At 38.8% G+C, this 26,544-nt stretch overlaps 1 protein-coding gene across 4 annotated transcripts in view; it reads right to left on the bottom strand.

Moving 5' to 3' along the window:
- LOC126236930 (obscurin) overlaps positions 1-26,544 on the bottom strand; it is a 681,004-nt gene that overhangs the window by 160,621 nt on the left and 493,839 nt on the right. For all 4 annotated transcript variants that reach the window (XM_049946608.1, XM_049946610.1, XM_049946611.1 and 1 more), the window contains 4 exons: positions 18,890-19,083; positions 13,253-13,411; positions 10,224-10,468; positions 4,355-4,656 (listed from right to left, as the gene is read on the bottom strand). In XM_049946608.1, the coding sequence (XP_049802565.1) occupies positions 4,355-4,656; positions 10,224-10,468; positions 13,253-13,411; positions 18,890-19,083 (900 nt within the window). The remainder of the gene's footprint in view (positions 1-4,354; positions 4,657-10,223; positions 10,469-13,252; positions 13,412-18,889; positions 19,084-26,544) is intronic.

Genomic DNA, 26,544 nt, shown 5'->3' with positions numbered 1-26,544 from the left:
AAGAGAAGGAGGGGACAGTCAGGGAAAGGGCTAAGAATACAGAATTAAAGGAAGCTCAGACTGGTGCAAATAGGGGCAGTAGATTGAGGCACATAATAGTATAAGCGATAGGGTTGAGAGACAAGTGGAAGACCATAGTGGAGGAGATTGGAAGGGAGTAAAGAATGATATTATTCATTTCAGGTGCAGATGAAAGGAATGTGAAGCTCATAGAGGATGTGATTTGGCTGTTTTCTTGAAGAATGATATTGTATCGTAAGGGGAGTAGGGAGTAGGCCTTTGTGGTTAAGTAGTGTGTGGGTGGAGTATTAACAGTATGGTGTGGTTGATACACTTGCGAACAAAATTTTGTGAAAGTCTGTTCATTCAATTTTAATTTTTCATGCCTGGATTAATCATGAATTTGTAATTTAATGTCTAACTGGAGACTGGTCAGATTTGTCATGCTGAAACACATTTTGATTTTTTTACCTGTGTTAGTTATTTGTGAAAAAGGTCTGCACACAAAACTGTACCTGTCGACATGCACTAAAAGTCACCTACATAAAATCACAAAAATGGCTGTTTTTCTTGCTTGATTCTTGCAGTGAAAGGTGACCACCCATGGAAATCATGAATCACAAGCTATTAGTATGGTGAGCATTTCGTGCATGTTAGGGAAGTGCAGACACCTTAGTGAAGCATTTGCTAAAGAGGAACATCATTGCAAGGTTTTGGTGAAAAAGGGAAGCTAATATTTATTTCTTTGGGATGCACGTTCTTTTAATTTCTGGTACATATTTAAAAAGGTATCATCCTGATGCTAATTTGAGTTGTGAAAGATATTCTGCACATTTACATCTATACTCCAGAAGCCACTTTATGCTGAACATTCAGTCTGCCCTCGCATATGATGGCAAACCCCGTAAACGTTTTGCTGCTTGCTGTGGAGATAAACAACAGATGCCAAATGAAGCTATAAACAGAAAACATGTGTAAAGACTATGTGATGTGTGAAATGGTAGAAAAGCTTCCGCACAAGCATGTAAACAGTGCAGACATGTGGCTAGAAATTACTGAAACATTTGATATTGCATGTTGCAAATCCACAGACAATGAAGAAACTGAAGAATGTTGTATCTGTGAAGACTCTTCAAGTGATACTGCCAACGTATAATTATCAATTATCTCCAAAAGCAACACCAGGAACTGAAATTACCCTATCAGCCAAAGAAAAAGCAGTGATGTATTGGCTCAATGAAAGTGGTAAGAAATGCCTATGTGTCAATACTGCTCGAAATAAATATCACTTTCTCTGTTCTGAATGTGAATTGTATAGATGGAAAAAGGAAGTTGCTGGATGACACAAGAGACGACTGGATTTTGAGTTAAATGCATGTTTTATGAGCTATTTATCAAAGCCAGACAAAAATCATTTAGTGTCAGTGATGTAACTTTATGTGATTGGCCATTAGATATTGTCATCACAATAGGTGCTGAAGAATTTACAACTTCTCAAAGTTTGATCAGTCACTTCAAAAGCTCACATAAAATTGTGGCACGAAAAATAAAATTTGTATTGAGAAACAGATAAGTAAATGAAGTGATTCAAACAGATCAGTAAATGAAGTGATTCGAACAGATCTGTAAATGAAGTGATTCAAACAAACATGATAGAAGCATTTACTACGAATGTGAAGCATAAGATCACTAGTTTTAGTGAATCTTACATTTACAATGCATATCAGTCTAGTTTTCAAAAAGAAATGTGTGCTAAGAGAAGACTGTCATTCAAAGGGAAAAAACATACAGAGGCGACGGCACAGTCCATGACTGCACCCGCACACTCATATAAAAAAGAAGTGTGTGCTAAGAGAAAACTGTCATTCAAAGGGGAGAAACACATAGAGGTGACTGCGCAGTCCATGACTGCACCCGCACACTCATACACTAATGCCCATAATTAGTCTGCTGCTTGAACTGTATGTGTTTTCAAGGATCAATTGAACGTTTTGGACCACTTGTCAAAAGAACAATGTTCTATACAGACAATCTTGTGGTAGATGCATCGAGGGCAGGAAAAATAGGAAATGAAACATTATGGTTTCATGCATCATGCTTTCTTCTGTTCTGGTGGCAACAAGTCTCTTCTCCTTCTAGATTCATGGTCAGTTAACAAAAGTTCTGATTCACTGAAAGCTGTATTTCGAGCTCACCCTGACAAAGAAGTAGAGATGCTTCAGATTACACCTGGCATAATGACTGTAATTGAACTGTTAGACAGAGAATTTTTATGTCAGTGGAAAGCATTTTACAGAAAACTTAACAGAGAAAATTATTGTGAGCAGGTCACTGCAGTTTCTGGTCTGCCACTGTGACAACATTCTCATGCTGCAATAAGACAGGGGATCTAGATAAAGAGACCAACAAAGGAATTGTACAAACAGGCAGAGACAATTACAGATAATATCAGAAAAAGAAGGGCAAAATTCAATGGGCACATTCGTAGGATGAATGAAAATAGGCTTACCAAGAAGATTTTTAACATAGTGGTGACGAATAAGGTGAAAACTAACTGCGTGAAGGAAACCATGGAAGACCTCAAAAATCTAAACATCTCCACAGAAGAAATATCAAACAGAGGAAAATACAGAGAAAAAATCAACAAACAGAAATTTGAAGAAACACCAAAAGAGAAGAAATCAGGAAAGAAGTGGACAGAAGAGAGGAAAACGAAACACAGTGAATTTATGAGAGATGTTTGGGAAGAGAAAAGAAAGAGACAGAAAAAAGTGCCATGAATTTGAAATGTACCAATTTATGTACCATATTGTCATTGTGAATATTGATTGTGTTTTAACGCTCTCCTTAATGGGGAATTAACAATAATAATAATAATAATAATAATAATAATAATAATAATAATATATTATCAGTTTTCCTGTATATGGTTTCAAAATTTGATTAAATATGTGGGACAATCCTTGAAGTATACTTATATTAGGCCTCACCCTGTTTTACCTTAGGATGTCTAATAATGTCTGTAGCTCGTAGGACTGTCATACGTTGTCATTACCTGTATGTTCTTGGTGCACAAAAATGTATGTTTATTGTTTCAATATTTTGCATTTTTGCAGTGGTTACAACAAATAAAATTAATTTCGACATGTTCTAAACCATGTATTTAATTGTGTCTATTCCATAGCAATTTGGAAAGAATTCTGTAGATAACATATCAGTTGTACTTCTCAATGATTTTAATTACCCTACAATTGCAGTGACTGGGTGAATCAGCTCTCTCATTATTGTGCCAAGAGATCAGCACATAGGTAACATCACCTTGTCCCAAGATGGCACTGGAATATCGTAGCAAAAAAGAGGCCAAGGCTGTGCAATAGGCAGTTACAAGCACTGAAACCATGCAGCAAATGTCTTACTTCATGAAGTTTTTGTAAAGACTTTCAGGTTATTCTCACAGCTAAAATATTGTGTAAGGACTTTTTTCAATATTAACTCACAGTGGTAGAAAAAGCAACACAGATTTCGACATGATAAGTGTGACCATTCCTTTGTAAGTGAAAATTATTTTGGACTACTTGATGTATATATTTGAATTTTTTGATAGGAACCTCAAGTTATTTCTCAATATGTGCAGAAGTTATGGCCCTACCGTTATCTATATATTTATATCTTGATGTCTACAATTGCATAACAATTTTAACTCGTATTGGAAGATGGGACAGAACATACAAAAAAATGTAATATCGGTTTTCTCTAATATTATAGATGGACCAATAAAATACTAGCTAAACTTCACTGAATACCAGCACTGCAAGATGTAAGGTTCACATTTCTGACAGACCAGCTTCTTACTACACTTTTCTACTTTACATATACTCCAAGATTACATGTTTTATGTTACTGATTATGATCATTGATGATGTACATAAGCAAATTGATTCACTCTTTTCCTTTTATACAGTTAATTCTGCAGGTCTAGTTTCGAAGGCTCAAGATTTCAAATTAGTATAGCATATGTCTGCACAGCATTTTAATGAGACTTAATGTTCAGCTCAATTTTGTTAACACCTTCATTGTGCTATTACATAATACAATGTGTCTTCTACAACAACATCCCACTAAAGGCTTCTTATAGTATAAATATTCTTGGAGATGTTTAAAAAGATTACACTGACAATTTTAATAACAAATGGCTTTAAAAATTTAAACTGCCTATTTGGCAAATAGAAATATGTTGTCTAGCTTTTTGAACTGACTGTAAAGGTTCTAAAATAAACTCCTGATAGAGAGCTACAACAAAACTCTTTCTGTTCCTTATAGAGTGTCTTCATAATGACAGAAAAATACCACTTACAATCAAATGCAAGTTCTGCTTCACAGCTTGCTTCTCCATGGGGGTTGAAAATTTTAAGACGGTAGCGTCCTATGTCAACAGGATCAACAGAGTCTATAATAAGTCTCAGGAGTCCAGAACCTTCTCGCTCCATTCTAATGCGATCACTTGGAAATAGACGCTCATTGTTGCGATACCATTCAAAATCAGGTTCTGGAATGCCAGCAGCACATGCAGTAAACTTTGCTGTCATGCCTTTGTATACTTCAGTGTCACCTATTTTCTTCATGAAAGAAGGTGGTTCTGTTCTCTGTGTTTCTCCACTAGAATATAAAGTATTTTACAAAGTTAGTGATACACATATCATCATAGGTGAAGAAGTACCTGAAAATATCAACACAATCATCATATACAAGATCACCTTAAGAGTGCAACTACTTAACTACCATAAAGGGAATTATCAGAAGAGGAGATGCTGAGCTGCATACAGGCACAACAAAAAAGAATGTTAGCAAGTAAGCTTTCAGGCAAAAAGTCCTTCATTGGAAGTAGACATACACTCAACAGCCAGAGACTGTGGTCTCGTGTGTGTGTGTGTGTGGGCGCGCACGCGCATGCGTGCGTGGATGTGTGTGTGCATTATTCCATCCAGGATTTTCCATTGTTTAATTATCAGAAGAGGAAACACAGGTGTAAAAATAGTGAGGGAAACACTAACATTGAAAACCGACAAAATTATTGAGACTGTCATGGCCACTTGTTGACATATTGCCTGCTGACTTCTGTCTCAGGTTCTTCTGTTGGCATCTGTATGACAATTTTTCTGATGTTTTGCCAATATGATTTGCTGGCATTGTTGAAGTTTCACCCTTTACTGTTGGTGGTAGAATGGACTCTAGCCCATGCCCAATTTCTGAGGGCTTCTCCCCAGTCATTTCCGCTGACTCGGAATGGTCATTTACCACAGTATGAGAACCCAATCCATTCAGCTTGGAGCTTTCCTGCTTCCTATTGAAGCTGTTGTCATGTTTGAGGATTTATGTGGCTTCCTCAAATAAGCAATGGTGATAGCTCTTCTCCACAGCATGTCAGCAAATTTTATTTTGGCGATGTTATAATGCAATGCATGTTCCACTGTTCTGCCATGGGCAGTTTGCCTGCCCCAATCTGCAATGCCATTTATGTTCAATGATCCTGGTGTTGATGGATAATCCAGTCATTCCCAAATAGAATTTTCTACGTGCACTAAGTATTCGGTATATTCCTGAATTGTAAGTGGGTCCTTTTTGTCCTCTGCTGATGTCTGAAACTCTTTAATCTTCTTAGTTGGTCTGAAAATTGTCTTTACCCCAAGTATGTGCAGTCACAACATAAACATGATTTACAAGTCAAATGGTATTGCAATGTGGGGCAGGTGGTGAAATCAGCCATGGAAGAGCACACAATGTTTGTGACTGACCACACAGAAAATTTGCCCACACAACATTTCTAGCTGTGGATAAGAGCTACCACACCGACTTATTCAAGGAAGTCATAAAAATCTATAAACATAACAACAGCTTCAATAAGAAAGAAGAAAGTCTCAATGTGAATGGATCTTGGATTCCCGTACTGCAGCAAAATACTGAAAAGGAAGTGAAATGTGAGCTGGATGTGTCTACAGCATGCAATTTTCCCCTTACATTGCTTCAACACATAAAATGGATTTTATTCACCTATTTAAGCCTTCATTTCCTAACTTTATGCAGCAGTTATAATATATATAATAGAGGGAAACATTCCACGTGGGAAAAATATATCTAAAAACAAAGATGATGTGACTTACCGAACGAAAGCGCTGGCAGGTCGATAGACACACAAACAAACACAAACACACACACAAAATTCAAGCTTTCGCAACAAACTGTTGCCTCATCAGGAAAGAGGGGAAGGAGAGGGAAAGACGAAAGGATGTGGGTTTTAAGGGAGAGGGTAAGGAGTCATTCCAATCCCGGGAGCGGAAAGACTTACCTTAGGGGGAAAAAAGGACGGGTATACACTCGCACACACACACATATCCATCCACACATATACAGACACAAGCACCTTCTAATACCATGTCACCCTCACAACACCCCCACAATGACCCCATTAAGTTTTATTTACATTCCCTCCGCAAACATGCCTTCACCCTAGCCAGATTACGCTCGCATATTTTATTTTCTCAGGCTTGTCTGACATTTGGCATAACCCCCAAAGACCTCACACTTAAAGTTCCCATCTCTGGCTGCAACCCTTCTTTCCATCAGTCCCTATACCAGTTCCAAACTGAACAATCCATTGCCCTCACCCACCTAATCCTTCACCTACACATCAACTCAGCCAATGAACACACCCGTCAACTCCTATCCTTAATAAAAGTCCTCAATCTTTCCTCTCCCACATCCACACCGGCTATTCAGAGCATCCTCCTACAGGCCAACCGCAAATTAGAACAGCATGCCACCCTTAACCTCAAAAAACTATCCAATCTCCTGGTTTCCCACCTCCAGAAAGGCAACTCACTCACCCTTCACAACCTTTCCAGCAAACCTCAACTACCTCTCATTGCACACAAACCCAGTCTCTCCCATCTACTCAATCTCCCACTTCCAGCTCCACTCCCTCCAAAACCTCAAAATTCCAATCAACACAATTTGGTACCACAACACCCTAATTCAGTAGTTAACCTTTCCTCCAAACCTCTCTCCCAATCCGAAACCTCTGTCCTATCCAAAGGCCTCACCTTCAGCCCCACTCCCAGATTCATCCAAACAGCCCTCGTCAAAGATTTACTGTCCTACACTCGTACTCTCTGCTGGAAGTATCACTTTGCCACGAAGAAAAATGATCCTAATCCTACCTCTAATGATCCAACTCCCCAAGACACTATCCAAATTGAACCCTGCCTGGAACAGTTCCGTCCTCCGTCACAGCGGGACCCACCTCCTCTTCCTCAAAATCACCCTCTCCAAACCTTCCAGGAATTTCTGACTTCCAGCCTTGCCTCTCAATCCTTCTTAAAAAACCTTAATCCTACTCCCAACATCACCACTGCTGAAGCCCAGGCTATCTGTGATCTGAAGGCTGACCGGTCCATCGTCATTCTTCCGGCGGACAAGGGTTCCACGACCGTGGTACTTGATCGTCGGGAGTATGTGGCTGAGGGACTGCGTCAGCTTTCAGACAACACCACATACAAAGTTTGCCAAGGTAATCCCATTCCTGATGACCAGGTGGAGCTTCAAGGAATCCTCAGAACCTTAGGCCCCCTACAAAACCTTTCACCTGACTCCATCAACCTCCTGACCCCACCGACACCCCGCACCCCTACCTTCTACCTTCTTCCTAAAATTCACAAACCCAATCATCCCGGCCGCCCCATTGTAGCTGGTTACCAAGCCCCCACAGAGCGTATCTCTGCCTACGTAGATCAACACCTTCAACCCATTACATGCAGTCTCCCATCCTTCCTCAAAGACACCAACCACTTTCTCGAACGCCTGGAATCCTTACCCAATCCGTTACCCCCAGAAACCATCCTTGTAACCATTGATGCCACTTCCTTATACACAAATATCCCGCACGTCCAGGGCCTCGCTGCGATGGAGCACTTCCTTTCACGCCGATCACCTGCCACCCTACCCAAAATCTCTTTCCTCATTACCTTAGCCAGCTTCATCCTGACCCACAACTTCTTCACTTTTGAAGACCAGACATACCAACAATTAAAGGGAACAGCCATGGGTACCAGGATGGCCCCTTCGTACGCCAACCTATTCATGGGTCGCTTAGAGGAAGCCTTCTTGGTTACCCAGGCCTGCCAAACCAAAGTTTGGTACAGATCTATGTGGGAATGACCAGCAACAAACTGTCCATTTGCATGAATGGACACAGGCAGACAGTGTTTGTTGGTAATGAGGATCACCCTGTGGCTAAACATGCCTTGGTGCACGGCCAGCACATTTTACACCGTCCGGGTTATCTGGATACTTCCCACTAACACCAACCTATCCGAACTCCGGAGATGGGAACTTGCTCTTCAATATATCCTCTCTTCCCGTTATCCACCAGGCCTCAATCTCTGCTTATTTCAAGTTGCCGCCACTCATACCTCACCTGTCATTCAACAACATCTTTGTCTCTGCACTTCTGCCTCGACTGACATCTCTGCCCAAACTCTTTGTCTTGAAATATGTCTGCTTGTGTCTGTATATGTGTGGATGGATATGTGTGTGTGTGCGAGTGTATACCCATCCTTTTTTCCCCCTAAGGTAAGTCTTTCCGCTCCCAGGATTGGAATGACTCCTTACCCTCTCCCTTAAAACCCACATCCTTTCGTCTTTGCCTCTCCTTCCCTCTTTCCTGATGAGGCAACAGTTTGTTGCGAAAGCTAGAATTTTGTGTGTATGTTTGTGTTTGTTTGTGTGTCTGTCGACCTGCCAGCACTTTCATTTGGTAAGTCACATCATCTTTGAGTAGATTATTGCATATGGGGGTATATGCAATGTGTCAAGCAAATGAAAGTCCAGGATAGAATAAATAACAACAATATGAAGAGGCTAGATTGATATGCTAGAATAAATAACAATAATATCATGAAGAGGATAGACTGCTATGCACCACACAGGGAGGTGCTAAGTCACATACAGGCACACATGGCCACTGTCTCCATCTCAGACCACACCAGCCAGAGACAGTCGCCATTTTTGTGTGAGTTGTGCTTATGTGAATGTGTGTTTATGTTTTCTATTTCTGGAGAAGGCTTTTTGTCTAAAAGCTTAAGTGTTCAGCAGTCTTTTCATTGTGCCTGTCTGTGAATTAACACATCCTCTAAGTAGTCAGTAGCAATCTAACCTTTTCATAAAACTGTTGGGTGCAATATTTTAAAATTTATACTTTTAAGGGCTTATCATTTCTTATCAATGCACAAATTGCATATTTTACCAAATTTGTCTCATTTTCATAGAGAACATGGAAACAGGCATTGTGTATGAAAGGAAACTAGCTACAAAATGCCCTTGATGTGGACGCAAGAGTGAACTACTGCCATATTTAGTTATATGAAAAGAACCTGTTCAAAACTGGAAAAAGTTTTGGCAAATGGAAGGAAGTCATTTATTCCACAGAATTTGGACACATATTTAGAAGTATGGAAACACAGGCACAAATAATGACAGTCAGCAACAAAAACTGTTGATGTTAGAAATTTCTAACTGTCTAGCTCTGTAAGGAGTTCCTATTTTGCCTTGGTTTGTTCCTTTTAGGTGTAAAACTGATGTAATTTTAGTGTATATTTCTGTAACTTCTAGTTCATAAATGCATGCACATTTTGATTGTTTTTAGTGCATATCAATCTGTCATATACCGATAGCCTACAATTTAAACCCTTCCGGGGAACAATGTTACATTAACAAACAAATAACAAATAAAATAGTCATGTGCATTGTTATCTTAGGAATCCACAAATAAATTTTTTCAGCTGAAAATTCAATTTAAAAAACTATTAAAACTACAAGCAGACAGAATGATTCACCACTATTGATCTCCAGGAGATAATATTTCTGAAGTTAAATGCCTTTGTTTCCTGTCACTCACAATAAATAGATCTCTCTCAACCCTTTTACAATTTTCCCCAATCAGTCCCTTCTTCCTAGATAAAAAAGGCAAATATAAGCTCTGAAATTTAGAATTACTATCTTCCAGCTCTGAAAGCTAGGGCAAATCTTTTCTATTTTAAATGTTCCTATTATTTGTAGTGGGGATTTCACTTTGTGAAAGTAAGTATAGGGTTACCACTCTGCCACCTCTTAATGTTAATAGAATCTTCTAGCAGGTAATTCATAAATTATAAGTGTTGTTAAATGCTTACATCTTCTCGACTACATCCAAATTTGCTTCACATGAGTCTTCACCATCTCTGTTTATTGCCTTGCATTTGTATCGGCCAGAGTCAGTAGGCTGACAATCTTTCACAAACAGACAACACGTTTCACCATCCCTTTTAATTTTGTATTTATCTGATTCTTGGATTGGTTTATCATTAAAATACCATGTAATATCTGGCTTAGGAATACCTGTAACCCGTGCTGGAAATCTTGCATCAAACGTTGGTCTCTGCAATGTAAAAGTAAAACAATTTTAATTTTCAAAGGAATAACATGCAAAAAAATTATCAAGGTAATAAGTTCACGAATGGTAATTATGAACAGCCTCCCAGAGCATCACTTATGATGAAATCACAGAAATGCAATGCAGAAATGATCTATTTCTTAAAATAGGACTTGTAAATTAAGAATCTAAATAATGAAATTTATCTGGGAGTGGAAACTGATAACAATAGTATAGTTAGTTCACTTTCTTTAAAGAAATATTCATAGTATACTGTGTATGCAAGTCACATGAATGTGAAATTTTCATTGAGCTAAATGTTGTTTGTTTCAATATTAGTTGTGTGTTTGCTGCTGTGGTTTTCAGTCCGAAGACTGGTTTGATGCAATTCTCCACACTACTCTATCCTGTGCTAGGCTCTTTATGTCTGAATAACTACTGAAACCCACATCCATTTTCCCACTTACTATATTCATCTCCTGGTCTCCCTCTACAATTTTTACTCCCTACACTTCCCTCCAACAATAAACTGATGATTCCTTTATTTCTCAGAATGTGTTGTATCAACTGATCACCTTTTCAATCAAGTAATGCCACCAAATTTATTTCTTCCCCAACTGCAGTAAGTGCTCTCTCATAAGTTACACATTCTATCCATCTAATCTTCAGCCCCCTTGTTGCACCCCATTTCAAAGGCTTCCTGTTGCTTCTTATCTGAACTGATTATTGTGCATATTTCACTTCCACACAATTCTTCATTCCAGACAAATATCTCCAGAAAAGACTTTTTAACACTCAAATTTATGTTCAGTGTTAACAAATTCCTCCTCTTCACAAACACTTTTCTTGCCAGTACCAGTCTACAATTTATATCCTCTCTACTTTGGCCACCATCAGTGTTATTTTACCGCCCAAATAACAAAACTCATCACTTAGTTTTAGTGCCTCATTTCCTAATCTAATACCCTCAGCATAGTCATTTGACAAAAGTCCATTACACTTATTTTCATTTTGTTGATGTTCATCATATCCTCCTCTTAAACTGCTCTTCCAAGTTCTTTGCTGTCTCTAACAGAATTACAAAGTCATCATCAAACCTCTAAATTTTTTATTTCTAAAAGTGGATGATGACGCATGGTCTGCACTGTGTCATAAACTGGTTCTGTAATACATACTTCTGTTCAGCCTGTCTGGTCTCTCTGTACCTGGCTTGTGGTAACTGGCCCATCACATCACCCTACTAATATGATGCCCCCCACCTCTTACCCATGCTCCATTGCATGTAGAAACAAGTGTGTAAAACCCATGTATGATGCACAATTAGATTAAAAAGAAATAGTTGCTATAACGTCAAGTTTAACAAATATATTTCAGAACGACACAACACATATAAGTCACAGAGTAAGTTGACAAGCAAGACATGTGTACATGTTAACATTCGAATGAGCACTGAGTCCCAGTCTAGCGGCCACTGCTCGGCTGGCCGCTTAGGTGGCGCAGCTGCTGCATGGCTGGCAGACAGCGCTGCACGTAGAGGACGCGCGTAATTTCATGGCAGCGTTTTGAATGATCGGCGAGTCACAACAATAGTGAACAAGGAAAAAGGAATGTTTCCCAAAAACTTGTTTGATCACCAGTGAACTAGTTCTCAAAGATAAATATGTTTGCCCATCTCTAATTCCCTTTCATATGCTTCATTGCTGTATTTTTACATTTTTTTCATTAATTAAATTCAGTATCCAGAGTTATTCTGTTAGTATTGAATGGACATCTTCATATTTATGAATTTTCACTTTGTGCACAGTTGTAATGAATATTGTTCACTCTTTCATACCAAGATGTTGGTTTATGACCAGAACTGCTAGTAATAACAAATGAATACATTACAACTCTGTGTAATGCATTTCTTAAAACACATTACTGCCGTTGGCAATTGTCTGAAGAATATGTTTCAAAATTTAATAGTCACTTTTGCCACATCCACTATAGAGTTCATATCTAGTAACATTTGATTTAATCTCTTGTGGCCATTTTGGAGTAAACACTTCTGAAATAGTAAGATGTTTAAGTTCATAATACACTAGTGGCAGAAGAAGCAGAACTTTCATCGTGCCACAGCCTAGTAGATAATAGAATGTGATTACTTGATGTCATGCATTCAAAAACAAAGTTCCCACAACATTTCATGTAAATTCTGCTTACACTTCTTGTAAGTTAAAAAATATAAAAATGGCACAATACTTTTTAACCGATGCTAAAACAGTGGCATCATTGTAAGGTCTTTCTTCTAAGAAAACAGTGCTACTTTAAAATCTCCTCTTTTCTTGGTAGATGATATGACCTGTTGTCTTCTAATACCATATAAAAAAACCTGTCTCTTTACATTTCAAGCAAGATTTTGCAGTCTGGTTATCTTCTTGTGGCATACACTCAAAATAAAGCAGCATCTGTTGTCATTGTGATATGAAATAATGGGACAAAATAGCTAAACAAAATTTCCATGCAAGTTAATGAGTCAAATTTCACTATTTCTGCATTCTAGAAATGTCATCACTTACATTTAAGTGCAAACTGCTCAGTGGGCTGCAACATAACCAATGCAACTTTCTGAGATACACTCAAAGCTGCTTTGTTTCAAGTGCCAGAAGTAAATTAAAAGTTCTTAAAATATATGTAAAACTGTGTAGTAGACTTTGAAACAATTAGACAGCGGCATTTTGTTGAACTGCACGAAATATAACTGGTTATTAATAGTAATTACAACAATAAAAAAATATGTCTCGTAATTACCTGTTGGAGATCTGTGAATCGCTGAGTGAAATTTGGCTTTTTATAGATCTTTCTAACTGTTGCAGTGCCTGTAGTTTCATCTTCACCCAAAGGATTTACTAGTTTGCACGTATATTTACCACTATCATCAAGGGATGCTGGATTTATTTCCAAACCAACCTATGCAGATCAAAGAATGCACAAAATATGTGTATGTATTAATCATCATCTATATTATAAAGGCTGATCAAAAAGTTTCCATTTGAGGGCATTGCTGCAGCATATATACAATGTGCTGCAATTCCAATACAGGTATATAAGCAATGACACTTAGCCACGGGATAAGTGTGGTGTTCGTGTCTTCCTGATGAGCATGCACTTAATGCGGAAATGTGAACTATGGTGACGTTATAACCAAATTGGGTGAAACGGGACCAACAGGCTGTTCTATTTACTTGGCTGAAGAAAGACAAACAGTTGAAGACATCCATCAGAGAATAAAGAATGGGTATGGGGCAGCATGTCTGTCAAAAACACCACCATTGTGGAATGGTGCAACAGGGGAGTTGCTGCTTCATAATAATGCAAGTCTCCATATCAAAAACGTAATGCAGAAGTCACACAAACCCAAGAAAGAGACACTTGAGTGCCTGGTCTATGGTCCTGATCTCTCCCTGGATGATTATCATGCATTCCATTCCTTAAAAGAACCCTTGAAGTGTCAATCATTCCTGTCAGATGAGTATGTGCAGCAGACAGTTACAGACTTCTTCACACAACAGGACATACTGTTTTACCAAACAGGTGTCTTCAAACTAGTTCATCGATGGGATGATTATCTCAATGGTCAATCCAGTTTTGCCTAATTGGTATACTGATTCTGGACTGTATGGCCTTCAAATGAAAACTTCTTGAATGCACCTTATAAATGTACCACATACACAGTACATGACCATTTATATTCTTGTTGAAGTGCCAGTTCTTTACATGCTGGTCACTCAAATGGCCTTTTGTTAATTTTTATAAAGATAGCATATCAATATAAGATCTCTGCACTTAGAAAACTGGATTTACACATGAATATTATTAAATAATAATTTTATCTAAAAACAAAGATGATGTGACTTACCAAATGAAAGTGCTGGCAGGTCGACAGACACACAAACAAACACAAACATACACACAAAATTCAAGCTTTCGCAACAAACTGTTGCCTCATCTTTCCACTCCCGGGATTGGAATGACTCCTTACCCTCTTCCTTAAAACCCACATCCTTTCGTCTTTCCCTCTCCTTCCCCTCTTTCCTGATGAGGCAACAGTTTGTTGCGAAAGCTTGAATTTTGTGTGTATGTTTGTGTTTGTTTGTGTGTCTGTCGACCTGCCAGCACTTTCATTTGGTAAGTCACATCATCTTTGTTTTTAGATATATAAATAATTATTTTGTATGACATAATGCTTCTGGTTGCTTACCTTTCTTCTAATGACAGCCACAACTTTAAGAGCAGCAACATATAATTTCTGGAGATTTATACAGATACTTTACATTAATTTGAAACTTAGGGTCCTATAATATCAAAAGTTTAATAGTGGTTTTAATGACAGGTATTAATACTTGATACTAAAAATCAGAGGCAGCCAATAATTATCCCATTAGTATTATACAGTCCTACCTTTATTACAAAGTGTTCAGCACTCTATGTCACCATTAGTTGTCTCTCAATACCTCAAAAGCAATTTATTCTGGATGCATCGCTCCTGCAGTCTTCTAATAACATTTACAACAAAATTTCACCTTTGCTTGGAGTTCCTGAAACCTGATTTCATATTTTGTCAGATTCATTTCATTTTATCTTATGTTGTAGCATCAGGTTTCAAATGCACCTGACACGACTTTTTTGGGTTCAGTTTTCTCTGTATTTCATTTCATATATCGTTCTTCCAGTTGCAGGGATTCACAACCTTGCTAACACTGTCTCCCTCCTGCCATGACATCACAAACCCAGAACACTGTCTATCCTATGAAACGTCACTGCAGTCTACGGTGCCAGTGAACTTAAATTGAAAGTGATTTGTATTATCAGTAACAGTACAATATTTTTGTAACTAGCTAGTTTTATAATGGAAAAAATAAAAGGTATTTACATGACATGGGCTATAAATTGAAGGTAACAGCATATGCAGAAGAACATGGAAACAGAACAACTGAGTGGTATTTCGGACCTTCACAAACAGAAAAAGCCATTGGCAATTGGTGGGCTAGTAAAGAAGAACTGAAAGAAATGAGGATGACAAATATGAAAATAGAGGACTGAATGCAAAATGGCCAAAACTAGAAGAAGATGTATTGAAATGGATTCAAGGACACTGTCAAAATGGCTTTGAAATTAATACAAAAATGATTCAAATACATGCTCGTAAGCTAGTGCTACAGTGGAATTTAACAGACTAAGGGTGGAGTTGGTTGGTGCTACAGGTTTATGAAGCGTCACTGATTTAGTATGCCAACCAAAACCAAAATATCTCAGAAAATGCCAAAAGAGTATGAAGAGAAAATATTATCTTTCCAGCACTTTATTATTCAATATAGAAAGAAAACCTGTTTGGAACTAAGCCAAGTAGAGAATATGGACAAAAGTCCGCTGACATTTGATGTGCCGAGTAATAGAACTATTGCCATGAAAGGTGCTAAAACTGTAACTATAAAAAAAAAAGTGGACATGAGAAAATGCACTGCACTGCTGTCCTTTCATGTTGGGCCAGTTATCATTTTCAAGCACAAAACAATACCAAATCCTTCAGAAATACTGCCAGGTGATGTTGTTCATGTACATGATAAAGGTTGGATGGATGAGGCTGGAATGAATTGAAGAAGAGTTCTCGTCTTGTGCTAGCTCAGTTTAATAGTTATATCAAAAATTCTGTGAAAGAGAAACTGAGACAGGGAAACATAGAGCTTGCTGTTAAAACTGAGACAGGGAAACAAAGCTTGCTGTTATTCTGGGATGACTTACTTCACACTTGCAAACTCTTGATGTCATGATAAATAAACCATTTAAAGTGTCTATGAGAGAGGAATGGAACAAATGGATGACAGATGAAACCCGACATGAATTCACACTGAAGGGAGCTTTAAAACGATCTACCATCAAACAAGTATGTCAGTGGATAACACAGTCATGATCTAGAGTGAGAAAAGAGATTAATGTTAAATCTTTCAGGAAGTGAGGCATAAGTAATGCTCTCAATGACCATTTTATATATGAAGAGGAAAACAATGATGACAAAGAAGAAGAAGAAAGTTCAGGGATTTCAAAGGTCAGTTCAGTTTTATAAACTAAAAAAAAATTGCAAAGATTTACAATCTAATAATAAAAATGGTAAAAATGTTATTTAAAAAATGCTTAAAAATTAAGTTGCATCTTCAGAGTTGCTACTAGTTTTCCCAAATGAAATTTCTTGATATTTTCCTGATTCCCAGACAAGGTTTAGCACTGACACGTTTGAGGTCTCAAGGGTGAATAAAGACTTTTGTTGACAAAAAAATAGAGGGACTTTTGTATAAATGAAAGATGTAGAAAACTAAGATGGAGTGAAGAGAGGGATAACTACTGAGAAGAAATGCTGAGCTGAAAGAAATCAATGTAAATTAAGCCCAGATGGGTGCCGAGAAGCAAGGACATGTTGTAGCACGAGTTCTGAGAAACTGGTGTCTGGTGGAAGAATCCTGATGGCATGTGTGGTGCAACAGGCACCAAGGTCATGGCTGTCATGCTGTAGCACATCCTCTGCAACAGGATACTGTGTTGCCAGTTGCCCTCTGCCTACATCCAATCATCCCAACTGATAATGTGGTGGTAATCATGCTGATGGCCATCAAATTTTCCCTTCAGTAGTAAATCATAAGATTCTTTTCCTTCACCTTCCACATTAGAAAGCTGCTGTCACTATAATGCAACAGGGCATAAAATTTCCATGAAGATATTAACAATAGTGCTACATTACTCCTGCCCACACCTGTTTCTCTAATCAGCCAATTGCACATTTCTTCATTAGCATATTACAATATGCATAATTAATGATTAACACAAAATGTATTGTTTATTGTTCAAATGGTTCCTTCTCATAAGATCAATTCAAGCCACACTTTGACTCAGTAAAATCCCGTATGCCCCAACATACAATGAATTTGAAACTTCCTGGCACATTAAAGCTGTGAGCCAGACTGGGATTTAAATCTTTTATCTTTCACATGTAAAAGATCTACCAACTGAGCTATCCAAGTGCGATTCATGACCCAAACTCACAGCTTCACTTCCATCAGTACCTCATTTCCTACCTCCCAAAATTCACAGAACTTCTTCTGCATGTCTTACAGGACTAGCCCTCTTGTAAGAAAGGGTATTGTGGAGACATGGCTGATCCACAGCCTGGGGTATAGTTTACAGAGTGAATTCTCATTCTGCAGTGGAGTATCTGCCAATTTGAAACTTCCTAGCAGATTAAAATTGTGTGCTGGACCAGTAATCGAACCTGGGATCCTTGCTTTTCATGGGCAAATGCTCTGTGGATTGAATTACCCAAGCATGACTCATGACAGATCCTCACAGTTTGACTTCTGCCAGTACCTCAATTCCTTGCTAGGTATTCTGGATACCTTCTGTTAAGTTTGGAAGGTATGAAATGAGGTACTGTCAAAGGAGAAGCTGTTAGGGTGAGTTGTGAGTCATGCTGGGGCAGCTCAGTCGGTAGAGTATTTTCCGTGAAAGGCTAAGGTCCTAGATTCAAGTCCATGTCCAGCACACAGTTTTAATCTGCCAGAAAGATTCAAATCAGCACACATTTTGCTGCAGTATGAAAATTCATTCTGGGCATAATGAATTTCTTCACAGTGAAACTTCAGGTATGTTATAAACATGGCACAAATGATTAAACATACCATAATCTCAAGATGGGTGAAATTTCATCCCTATTATATTTCCTTCTCATCCCATCTGGTAAGTCTCCCCTGACTAGGGGTTCTGAATGACTTTTTCAAACTCTACCTCTTTTCCTTAACCTATCCAGTCATTTTCCTTCATCCCTCTCCCTTCCCCTTCAACTCTACTGCTGGGAGAAGGAGCCACTGGCTCTGAAAGCATTATATGTGTCCTCATGCTGCGACTTGGTGAGTAGATTTTTTATCTATCTGCTTCCATCCTATTTTATTGAAACACATACATCACAGAATCTGCATCTCAGAGCACTGTTGACCAAATGGGTGTGTTAGTTTAACTAGCTGTTGGTGTGTAACTATTAATACCCAATATGGAACCAAACTAAAAAAAAAAATAAGCCTAGAAAATACTAAATACAGTAAATAATATGATGTGTGAAAATACAGATCCTCACAAAGCCATGGTCCTATATGTGATAGGTCTAATAAACCACATCTTACCTGGATGTAAAAAAATAATAAAAAATAAAAATAAAAAATAAATAAATAAATAAATCTTGTTTCTGCATCTTACAGCAATCTTTTCACATTAGCACAATGATCATAAGTGAGAGAACATGAAAATGTATGTTGTTTTCATGAACTGAGTTTAATGTACAGCATTTTATAATATGCAGTTTTTCCAAGTGTGGGATGACATAGTTGGATCAAAAGTTCTAATTACCTTCCTTCCATCACATGTTAACAGAATGCGATCGGATGGTGAAAGAGACGTTCCATCTTTGCTCCACGCCACATCTGGTATTGGATTTCCAATAAATGGAGCAGTCAAAGTGAGACTGTCACCTTCCTCCACTGTAACATCTCTCAGACCATGTAGGAATGCTGGTTTTTCTTCAGGTGCATCTCTTGCTCTTGCTACAAATAATAAAGCCCAAAAATGGTTAATTCTTTGCATGACATGACTTCCAAAATGGAAAAGAGGATAAATATATATACAATTGAATGTTACATCATATTTGACTTTATTTATAGGTTTTTGGGGAACTGAATCTTCATATTGTTTTGTAATGAAGGTACATACATTATACTCACATCTATTTTCTATTTTAAAAGGCTGAAAAAAGGATGTGGATGTGCACATATACTGATGGAACATATGGCATTAATATTTCTGAGAGGTACCACATACCTAGTAAGCTGCACATAAATACTTAATTTCTGCACCAGTTTTGATAAAGATATCTGAACATGTCAGTAACTGCTTAGCTTCCTGAGTGTGGCATTTTTGCACACTCTGTCAAATGACTGACCTATTATAGCATCATATTTTGTGAAACACAGTAAGTAATTGCATTACAATATCAATAAACTTGATTACATACAAAATTGAAATTAATAATATCAATAAAAAAACTGTATCCCTACTGACTGTGATACACCCAATGAATAATTTATAAATATTGCCAGGACCACCGCTCCTCTCAATAATTCTGCATTAGATGCTCAAGCCCTGTTAACTTATGCAAAACAAACAAGTGAAAATTTACATAGACCCCAATCACTTTAAATGACATTCATAAATCGATGCATAAACTAAGCAATTCCAAAACAGAAGATTATTTTGGAGTCAGTAATTTCATCATAAAGTGTATAGCAAAGGAAAACAAAATGCCACTTCTTTCACTGTCTAACAGAGTACTAGATGAAGGAATTTTCCCAGAATGTCTTAAGCTCACAGTTGTATTATCTGTAAATAAAAATGGTGATAAAAACTTCACAAATAACTGCAGAGCCATTTCAATAGTACCAATCACATCCAATATACTAAAAAATTATATGCATAAACGTCTATCAACCATAAAAGCAGTCAAAGCTTCGGTAAATAATGTTTATGAAGTGTATGAAAAAAAGCTATCTATATTTTGAGCACTTATTGATTTAAGCAAAACATTTGACTCAGTGTCACATGTCATAATCATCAGAACGTCTGAATATTATGGCACAGAAGGTAAATCACTCAGTTTATTCGAATCTTATTTAGCTAATAGATTATAGATTGTATATGCAAGTAAGCAGAGGTTAGAAATACTCCCAATAAAAAGAGGAATACCTCAAGGCTCTGTTCTTGGGCCTTTCCTGTTTGTTGCCTACATTAATGACTTTTCAAATTATATACCATGTAAAAACGTACTGTGTGCTGATGACATGACATTAATATCAAAAGGAGAGACTTTACTAAGTGTACTAGCTGAGAACACGAAAATGATGCAAATGACTAATCACTGGTGCCATGCCAATCAGCTGCAGAAAAAAAACCCTCCCTCTCAGACACACACACACACAGCAGAAATAATTTTTAATTTAAACGTAACTGAAAATGAAAATAAAACAGTAAAACTGCAAGGGCTAACTGTTTGATGTATCACAGAGAAAATCTGGAAAAATTCAACATAAGATGGGATGTGCATGTACACAACACCAGAAATAAACATTTATTGGATTTGCCTTCCTCAAGACTTCCTGTGGTCCATACTAACTATAAATACTTGAGTATAAGGTTTTTCAATAAGCTACCATACTCAGCTCATACAGTACTATCAAATAAATATAAGAGTGTATTACAAACTTGGCTTAAATACAGTGAATTCTATTCAACTGAAGAATCCCTGGAAACTAATCACTGAAGTATACATTTTCCCTAACTGATGAAGAAAATCTTTCAGTTCTTAAATAAGCTTCCTATTTTCTGTATATGTAATTGATTATTGCATAAAAATTGACACCACTGTGAATTTTGAGAAAGCCAGTTGTGTGAAAAATATTGAAAGGCAAATAGAAATATTATCCTCTATTCTATTTTCTGCCCTGAAAAGACCTAATGGGTTGATCCATTTCATGCTACAACTACAATGAACAGCATGTTAAAATTTACTGGGTTGAAATACTTCAATGTGAAACAAAAAGCAGCACAGCTTCTAAAAGGCCATTAAGGCCTTTGTCAGCAATAGCCATGGTTCTCTTGTTGCCTTACAGACTCCACTGCACTCTCTACTTATGAGCCACACCGTATCAACTGTCTCGGCCGCGCGCAGCAGATAGCTTCAAGATCACACTGATTGTTAGTGCAGCATCTTAGGTCCCACAATACTCCTGCCGATATAATGAAGCCTACACCTTCAGACTGATCATGCTCCCTGTGTTAATTACCGAATTTTTGCGTGTTATCTCCTGCACTTTTCCAGTGCCACATGATCTTACATCTCTACCTACGAACCTCTCCCCATCCCCCACACTTTCCCCATTCTATCCCTGTTTGCACCCACTAAATCCACGTCATCCAGTCACATCTGCCGTCCCCCTTACACTTATTGGCCCTCAAACCTGCTACCCACAGTAATATACATATATTTATTATTGATTAGTAATTCTCTACTTTGACCCTTGCGACTTCTCACCAATTTTAGTGAGTTTTTGCTTTCCACTATCGTCGTCTTCCTCAGATTTAATCTCGTTTTCCCCCCCTTGTGCATCCATTTCGTCCTTTTTGTACTTTTCACACATATTTGGGTGTATTTTTGCGTAATTTTTCGGACGTAATTCTACTTTCTTACGTAATTTTTCGCATTTTTTGCACCACCATGGATCCTTGCTCCTTCCATCTGCGTCAATACAGAAAAGATTCCTTATCCCTAGCCAGATCCCAGTCCCACATACTGTTCCTGCATTGTTGCTTGGCTCACGAAATCCCCCCTAAAGGCCTTACCATCAAATTACCTATCTCTGGTTGCCACCCCTCCTTCCACAATGACCTCCAATTGTTCATATTCCGCCAATCCTTAGCCCTCACCAACGTAATCCTGCAAAACCATGTCAACCAAGACCAATCCTTCTTTCAGTACCTTCTCTCCATCCGCAAAATTCTCCTGATATGAAATCCTAAATTCCTGGAACCCATAACACACATTGAAACTCTTGCCCTGCAGGAACTTGAGCAACATGCACAACGCCACCTCAAAAAGCTCTCCATCCTATTCACTTCCTATTCCCGCCTTGGAGTACCACTGTCCACCACTTCTACAACAACCTCCCCCATTCCCCCTCATAGCTGACAAACCCTGTCTTGTAGACCTACTACACTTACCTCACCCTCCAAAACTCCCTCCCAACACCACACAGAACCAAGAACCTAAACGGACCCGCAACACTGTTATGAACCTTTCCTCCAGAAGCCTTAGTCCCACAGAAATATCAGTCCTTTCCAAAGGCCTCACATTTGCCCCACTCCCAAATTCAACCACGCTGGACTAGTTAAAGACCTTCTCTCCTTCTCCCAGTCCCTACAGTGGAAACACTTATTTGCCAGCAGCCCGACCAATCAGGCCCAACCAAAGACCAATATTGAACCTTGCCTAACTCAGTTCAGTCCTCCATCCAACTGTGATCCACCCCCACTGTCTCTAAACCACTGCCTGTTAACTTTCCAGAATTTCTTAACCTCCAACCTTGCCTTAACATCATTCCCCAATCCCCCAATATGCAAACTAACCTTACATCCACAGTCCACCATCTAAAAACTGATCCTGACCTTATAATCCTACCTACTGAGAAAGGCTCCACCACTGTTGTTTTGAGCTGCAAGGATTACGTGACAGAAAGACCCCATCAGCTGTCAGATACTTCCTTCTACAAACTATGCCACAGTGATCCCATTCCAGTAACCCAGCAGGATCTCCAGTCACTACTCAAATCCTTAGGCCCATCCCAAAACCTCTCCCCCGAGTTCATCTCTCTACTTACCCCTACCACTCCCCACACTCCCACCTGCTACATGCTTTCTAAAGTCCATGAAACCAACCACCCAGGATGCCCCATTGTGGCCGGTTACTGTGCCCCCACTGAGAGAATCTCTGCTCTCGTAGACCAACACCTTCAACCTATTACCCGGAACCTATCCTCCTATATAAAAGATACCAACCATTTTCTTGACCAACTGTCCACAGTTCCTGCCCCTTTACCACATGGTGCCCTGCTCATCACTATTGATGCCACCTGCCTGTACGCTAACATTCCTAATGCCCATGGCCTGACTGCTGCCGAACACTACCTTTCCAGACGCCCTATGGATTCCAAACCAACAAACTCCTTCCCAGTCTCCATGACCAACTATATCCTCACCCACAATTACTTCTCCCTTGAAGGCATTACCTAAAACAAATCCACAGTATGGCTATAGGTACCCACATGGCACCATCCTATGCTAACCTATTCATGGGACACCTAGAGGAATCCTTCCTAAAAGCCCAGAATCCTAAACCCATCACCTGGTTCTGATTCATTGATGACATCTTTGCTATCTGGATTGAAGGTGTAGACACCTTATTCACATTCCCCCAGAACCTCAACAACTTCTCCCCCATTTGCTTCACCTGGTCCTACTCAACCCAACAAAAAAATGGCTCTGAGCACTATGGGACTTAACATCTGTGGTCATCAGTCCCCTAGAACTTAGAACTACTTAAACCTAACTAACCCAAGGACATCACACACATCCATGCCTGAGGCAGGATTCGATCCTGCGACCGTAGTGGTCGCGTGGTTCCAGACTAAAGGGCCTAGAACCGCTTGGCCACCTCGGCCGGCCAACCCAACAAGCCACCTTCCCAGATGCTGACCTTCACCTCAGAGATGGCTACATCATTACCTCCATCCATATCAAACCTACTAACCACCAGCAATACCTCCACTTCAACAGCTGCCACCCATTCCATACCAAGAAATCCCTTTCGTGCACCCTAGCCACCAATGGTCGTTGCATCTGCAGTGACGAGCAGTCCCTCTCAAAATATACCAAGGGTCTCACAGAAGCCTTCACTGACTGTAATTATCCTCCCATCCTTGTACAAAAACAAATCTCCCGTGCCTTATCTTTCCAGTTTTCCACCATCTCCTGAAGGCCACAGAGGAGCATTCCCCTCATAACTCAGTACCATCCAGGACTGGAGCAACTGAATTACATTCTCCGCCAGTGTTTTGATTACCTCTCATTGTGCCCTGAAATGAGAAATGTCCTGCCCACTATCCTTCCCACTCGTCCTACTGTGGTATTCCACCATCCACCAAACCTACACAATATACTCGTCCATCTTTACACAACACCTGTTCCCAATCCCTTACCTCATGGCTCATACCCCTGTAATAGATCTAGATGCAAGACCTGTCCCGTACATCCTCCTACCACTATCTACTCCAGTCCGGTCACTAACATCACCTATCCCATCAAAGGCAGGGCTAACTGTGAAACCAGACATGTATTGTTAATGAATGCTAGTTGCAGCAGTTGAATTTTGCTACAGTGCTCAAAAACTTTGGTTACTTTTTGCTGTTTCACATTTCTCTCTGTGGAATGAGAGAACAGAGAGTAGAATAGTGTAATAAATTCAACATTACAACATGAACTTTCACTACAAATTGGAATTAATTTGTTTAACGTATCATAGCTTCTAAGACTGTTACATCCCAAGATGTATATTTTAATGCTGTTAGCTATTATGATTCAGGTCATAGGATAGAACTGAATATGTGCTGTTGTAAATTAAGCATGCAGCAATAAGTCTTCTACAAGTACAAAGTGTGAATAAGGGTAAACTTCTTTGTACAGGGTGAAGCAGAGGAAACGCATGTTTTTTGAACCAATAGTATGCAGCAATGAGAGGGGATATTGACCTAGAATTAATGTTGGCAGACTACCCATACAATGCAGTTCAGTCACTATGGAGTGTTGGAGCATAGAGCATCATGTGTTCGTTGTCGAGCAGTACTTTAGAAACAATGATTCCATAGTCACAGTGCAACATAGTTTCCGTCAAAATTTTAGAGTTGGATGTTGAAGTGCAGTGCTTGATCAAAATACTGTACTCCAATGGGTTGCACCGTTTAGAACTACTAGATCTGTGATGAAAAAGAAACTACCAGGTCTTCCCCATTCAGTTCGTAGACCGAGTGAGAATGGCAGTTTTTGCTAGTCTTAAATGGTCGGCTAGACGACAGGCTGTAGCGCTGAGTATGTCACGTCGTTCGCTTCACTGCATCTTATATGATGATCTTAAGTTTCACCCGTACAAGATAATGATCATTCAGCAGCTTAGTGAAGGGGTTATGTGCAGCGCAGAGAGTTTTGTTGCGTAATGGACGAAATTTTTATGGAAGATGCAGATACTACAGTCTTCATGAGTGATGAAGCACATTTTTATGTAGACAGTTAGGTCAATGTTCAAAATTGTCGGTACTGGGCGCTGGAGAACCCACATGAATTACACCAAAGACCTCTCCACCGTTTAAATGTATCAGTGTGGTGCTGCATTTCAAAGATGGGGATTGCTGGACCCTATTTTTTTTAAGAGGAAGGAACTGCAGTTACTGTGACATCAGCACGCTATGTTAAAATGTTAAACAACTTTCTTTGTCCAGAACGTGAGAGGTGTCAAGTGAACATGAGAGAAATATGGTTTCAGCAGGACAGTGCCACAGCGCAGATGGTGAGAGCATTCATAGAAGTGCTTCAACAAATGTTCCCAGGACATGTTATTTCAAGATATGGTGATGTTTACTGGCCCCCTCACTCACCCGATTTGTTGATATGCAACTTCTTTTTGTGGGGATGTTTAAAATCAAAAGTCTACATGAACAAGCCTCACACAATCAATGACCTAAAGAATTCCATTCGTCAGGAAAGTGAAGCCGTGGCAAATGAAACCAAGATATTATTTTTCGAACCTTTTTTCAAACCTAATTAAAGTATGTTTACTTCAAAACTGCATTAAAAATCTATCACTTAATGATTGTTTTTGTTATTTTTATCAAACCAAGTCCCAAGCATTCAATAGTGAAAAACATGCATTTCCTCTGCTCTACCCTGTACATAAAGACTAATGAGGCCCAATTTCCTTTGGATACAGGATGTGAGTAAAAGGGATGGCATAATGATTTTTTTAAAAAAAATCTGGTATATGGACAATATTTGTGCCTTTGCTGAAGTTATTATATTGAAATATCACATAAGAGAATTCTGTAAAGCTACTAAAATGCCACACATATCAAACAGCACAGTTCATGAAAGCATTCAATGTCCAAATATGTAAAAACCAACCTATATGATAATTATGAAACTCAGGATCACTGTTGACATATAAATGCAGAATTTAACAGACTGCCATGAAAATCCCTTTCAAAGGACTCACCTTCAATCCCTCACTCAAATTCTATCATGCTGTACTACTCAAGAATATACTCTCTCCCACCTGTTCCCTACAGTGATAACACCACCTATCTCATTTCACATATAGTATACTACCAGTATACCAAAGTATTGTTTTTATC

Source organism: Schistocerca nitens, chromosome 2 (genome assembly GCF_023898315.1).
Source record: "Schistocerca nitens isolate TAMUIC-IGC-003100 chromosome 2, iqSchNite1.1, whole genome shotgun sequence".
In the NCBI taxonomy this organism is placed as follows: Eukaryota; Metazoa; Arthropoda; class Insecta; order Orthoptera; family Acrididae; genus Schistocerca; species Schistocerca nitens.
Note: the sequence above shows the minus strand (reverse complement) of the source record. Positions and strands in the feature narration are given on the sequence as shown.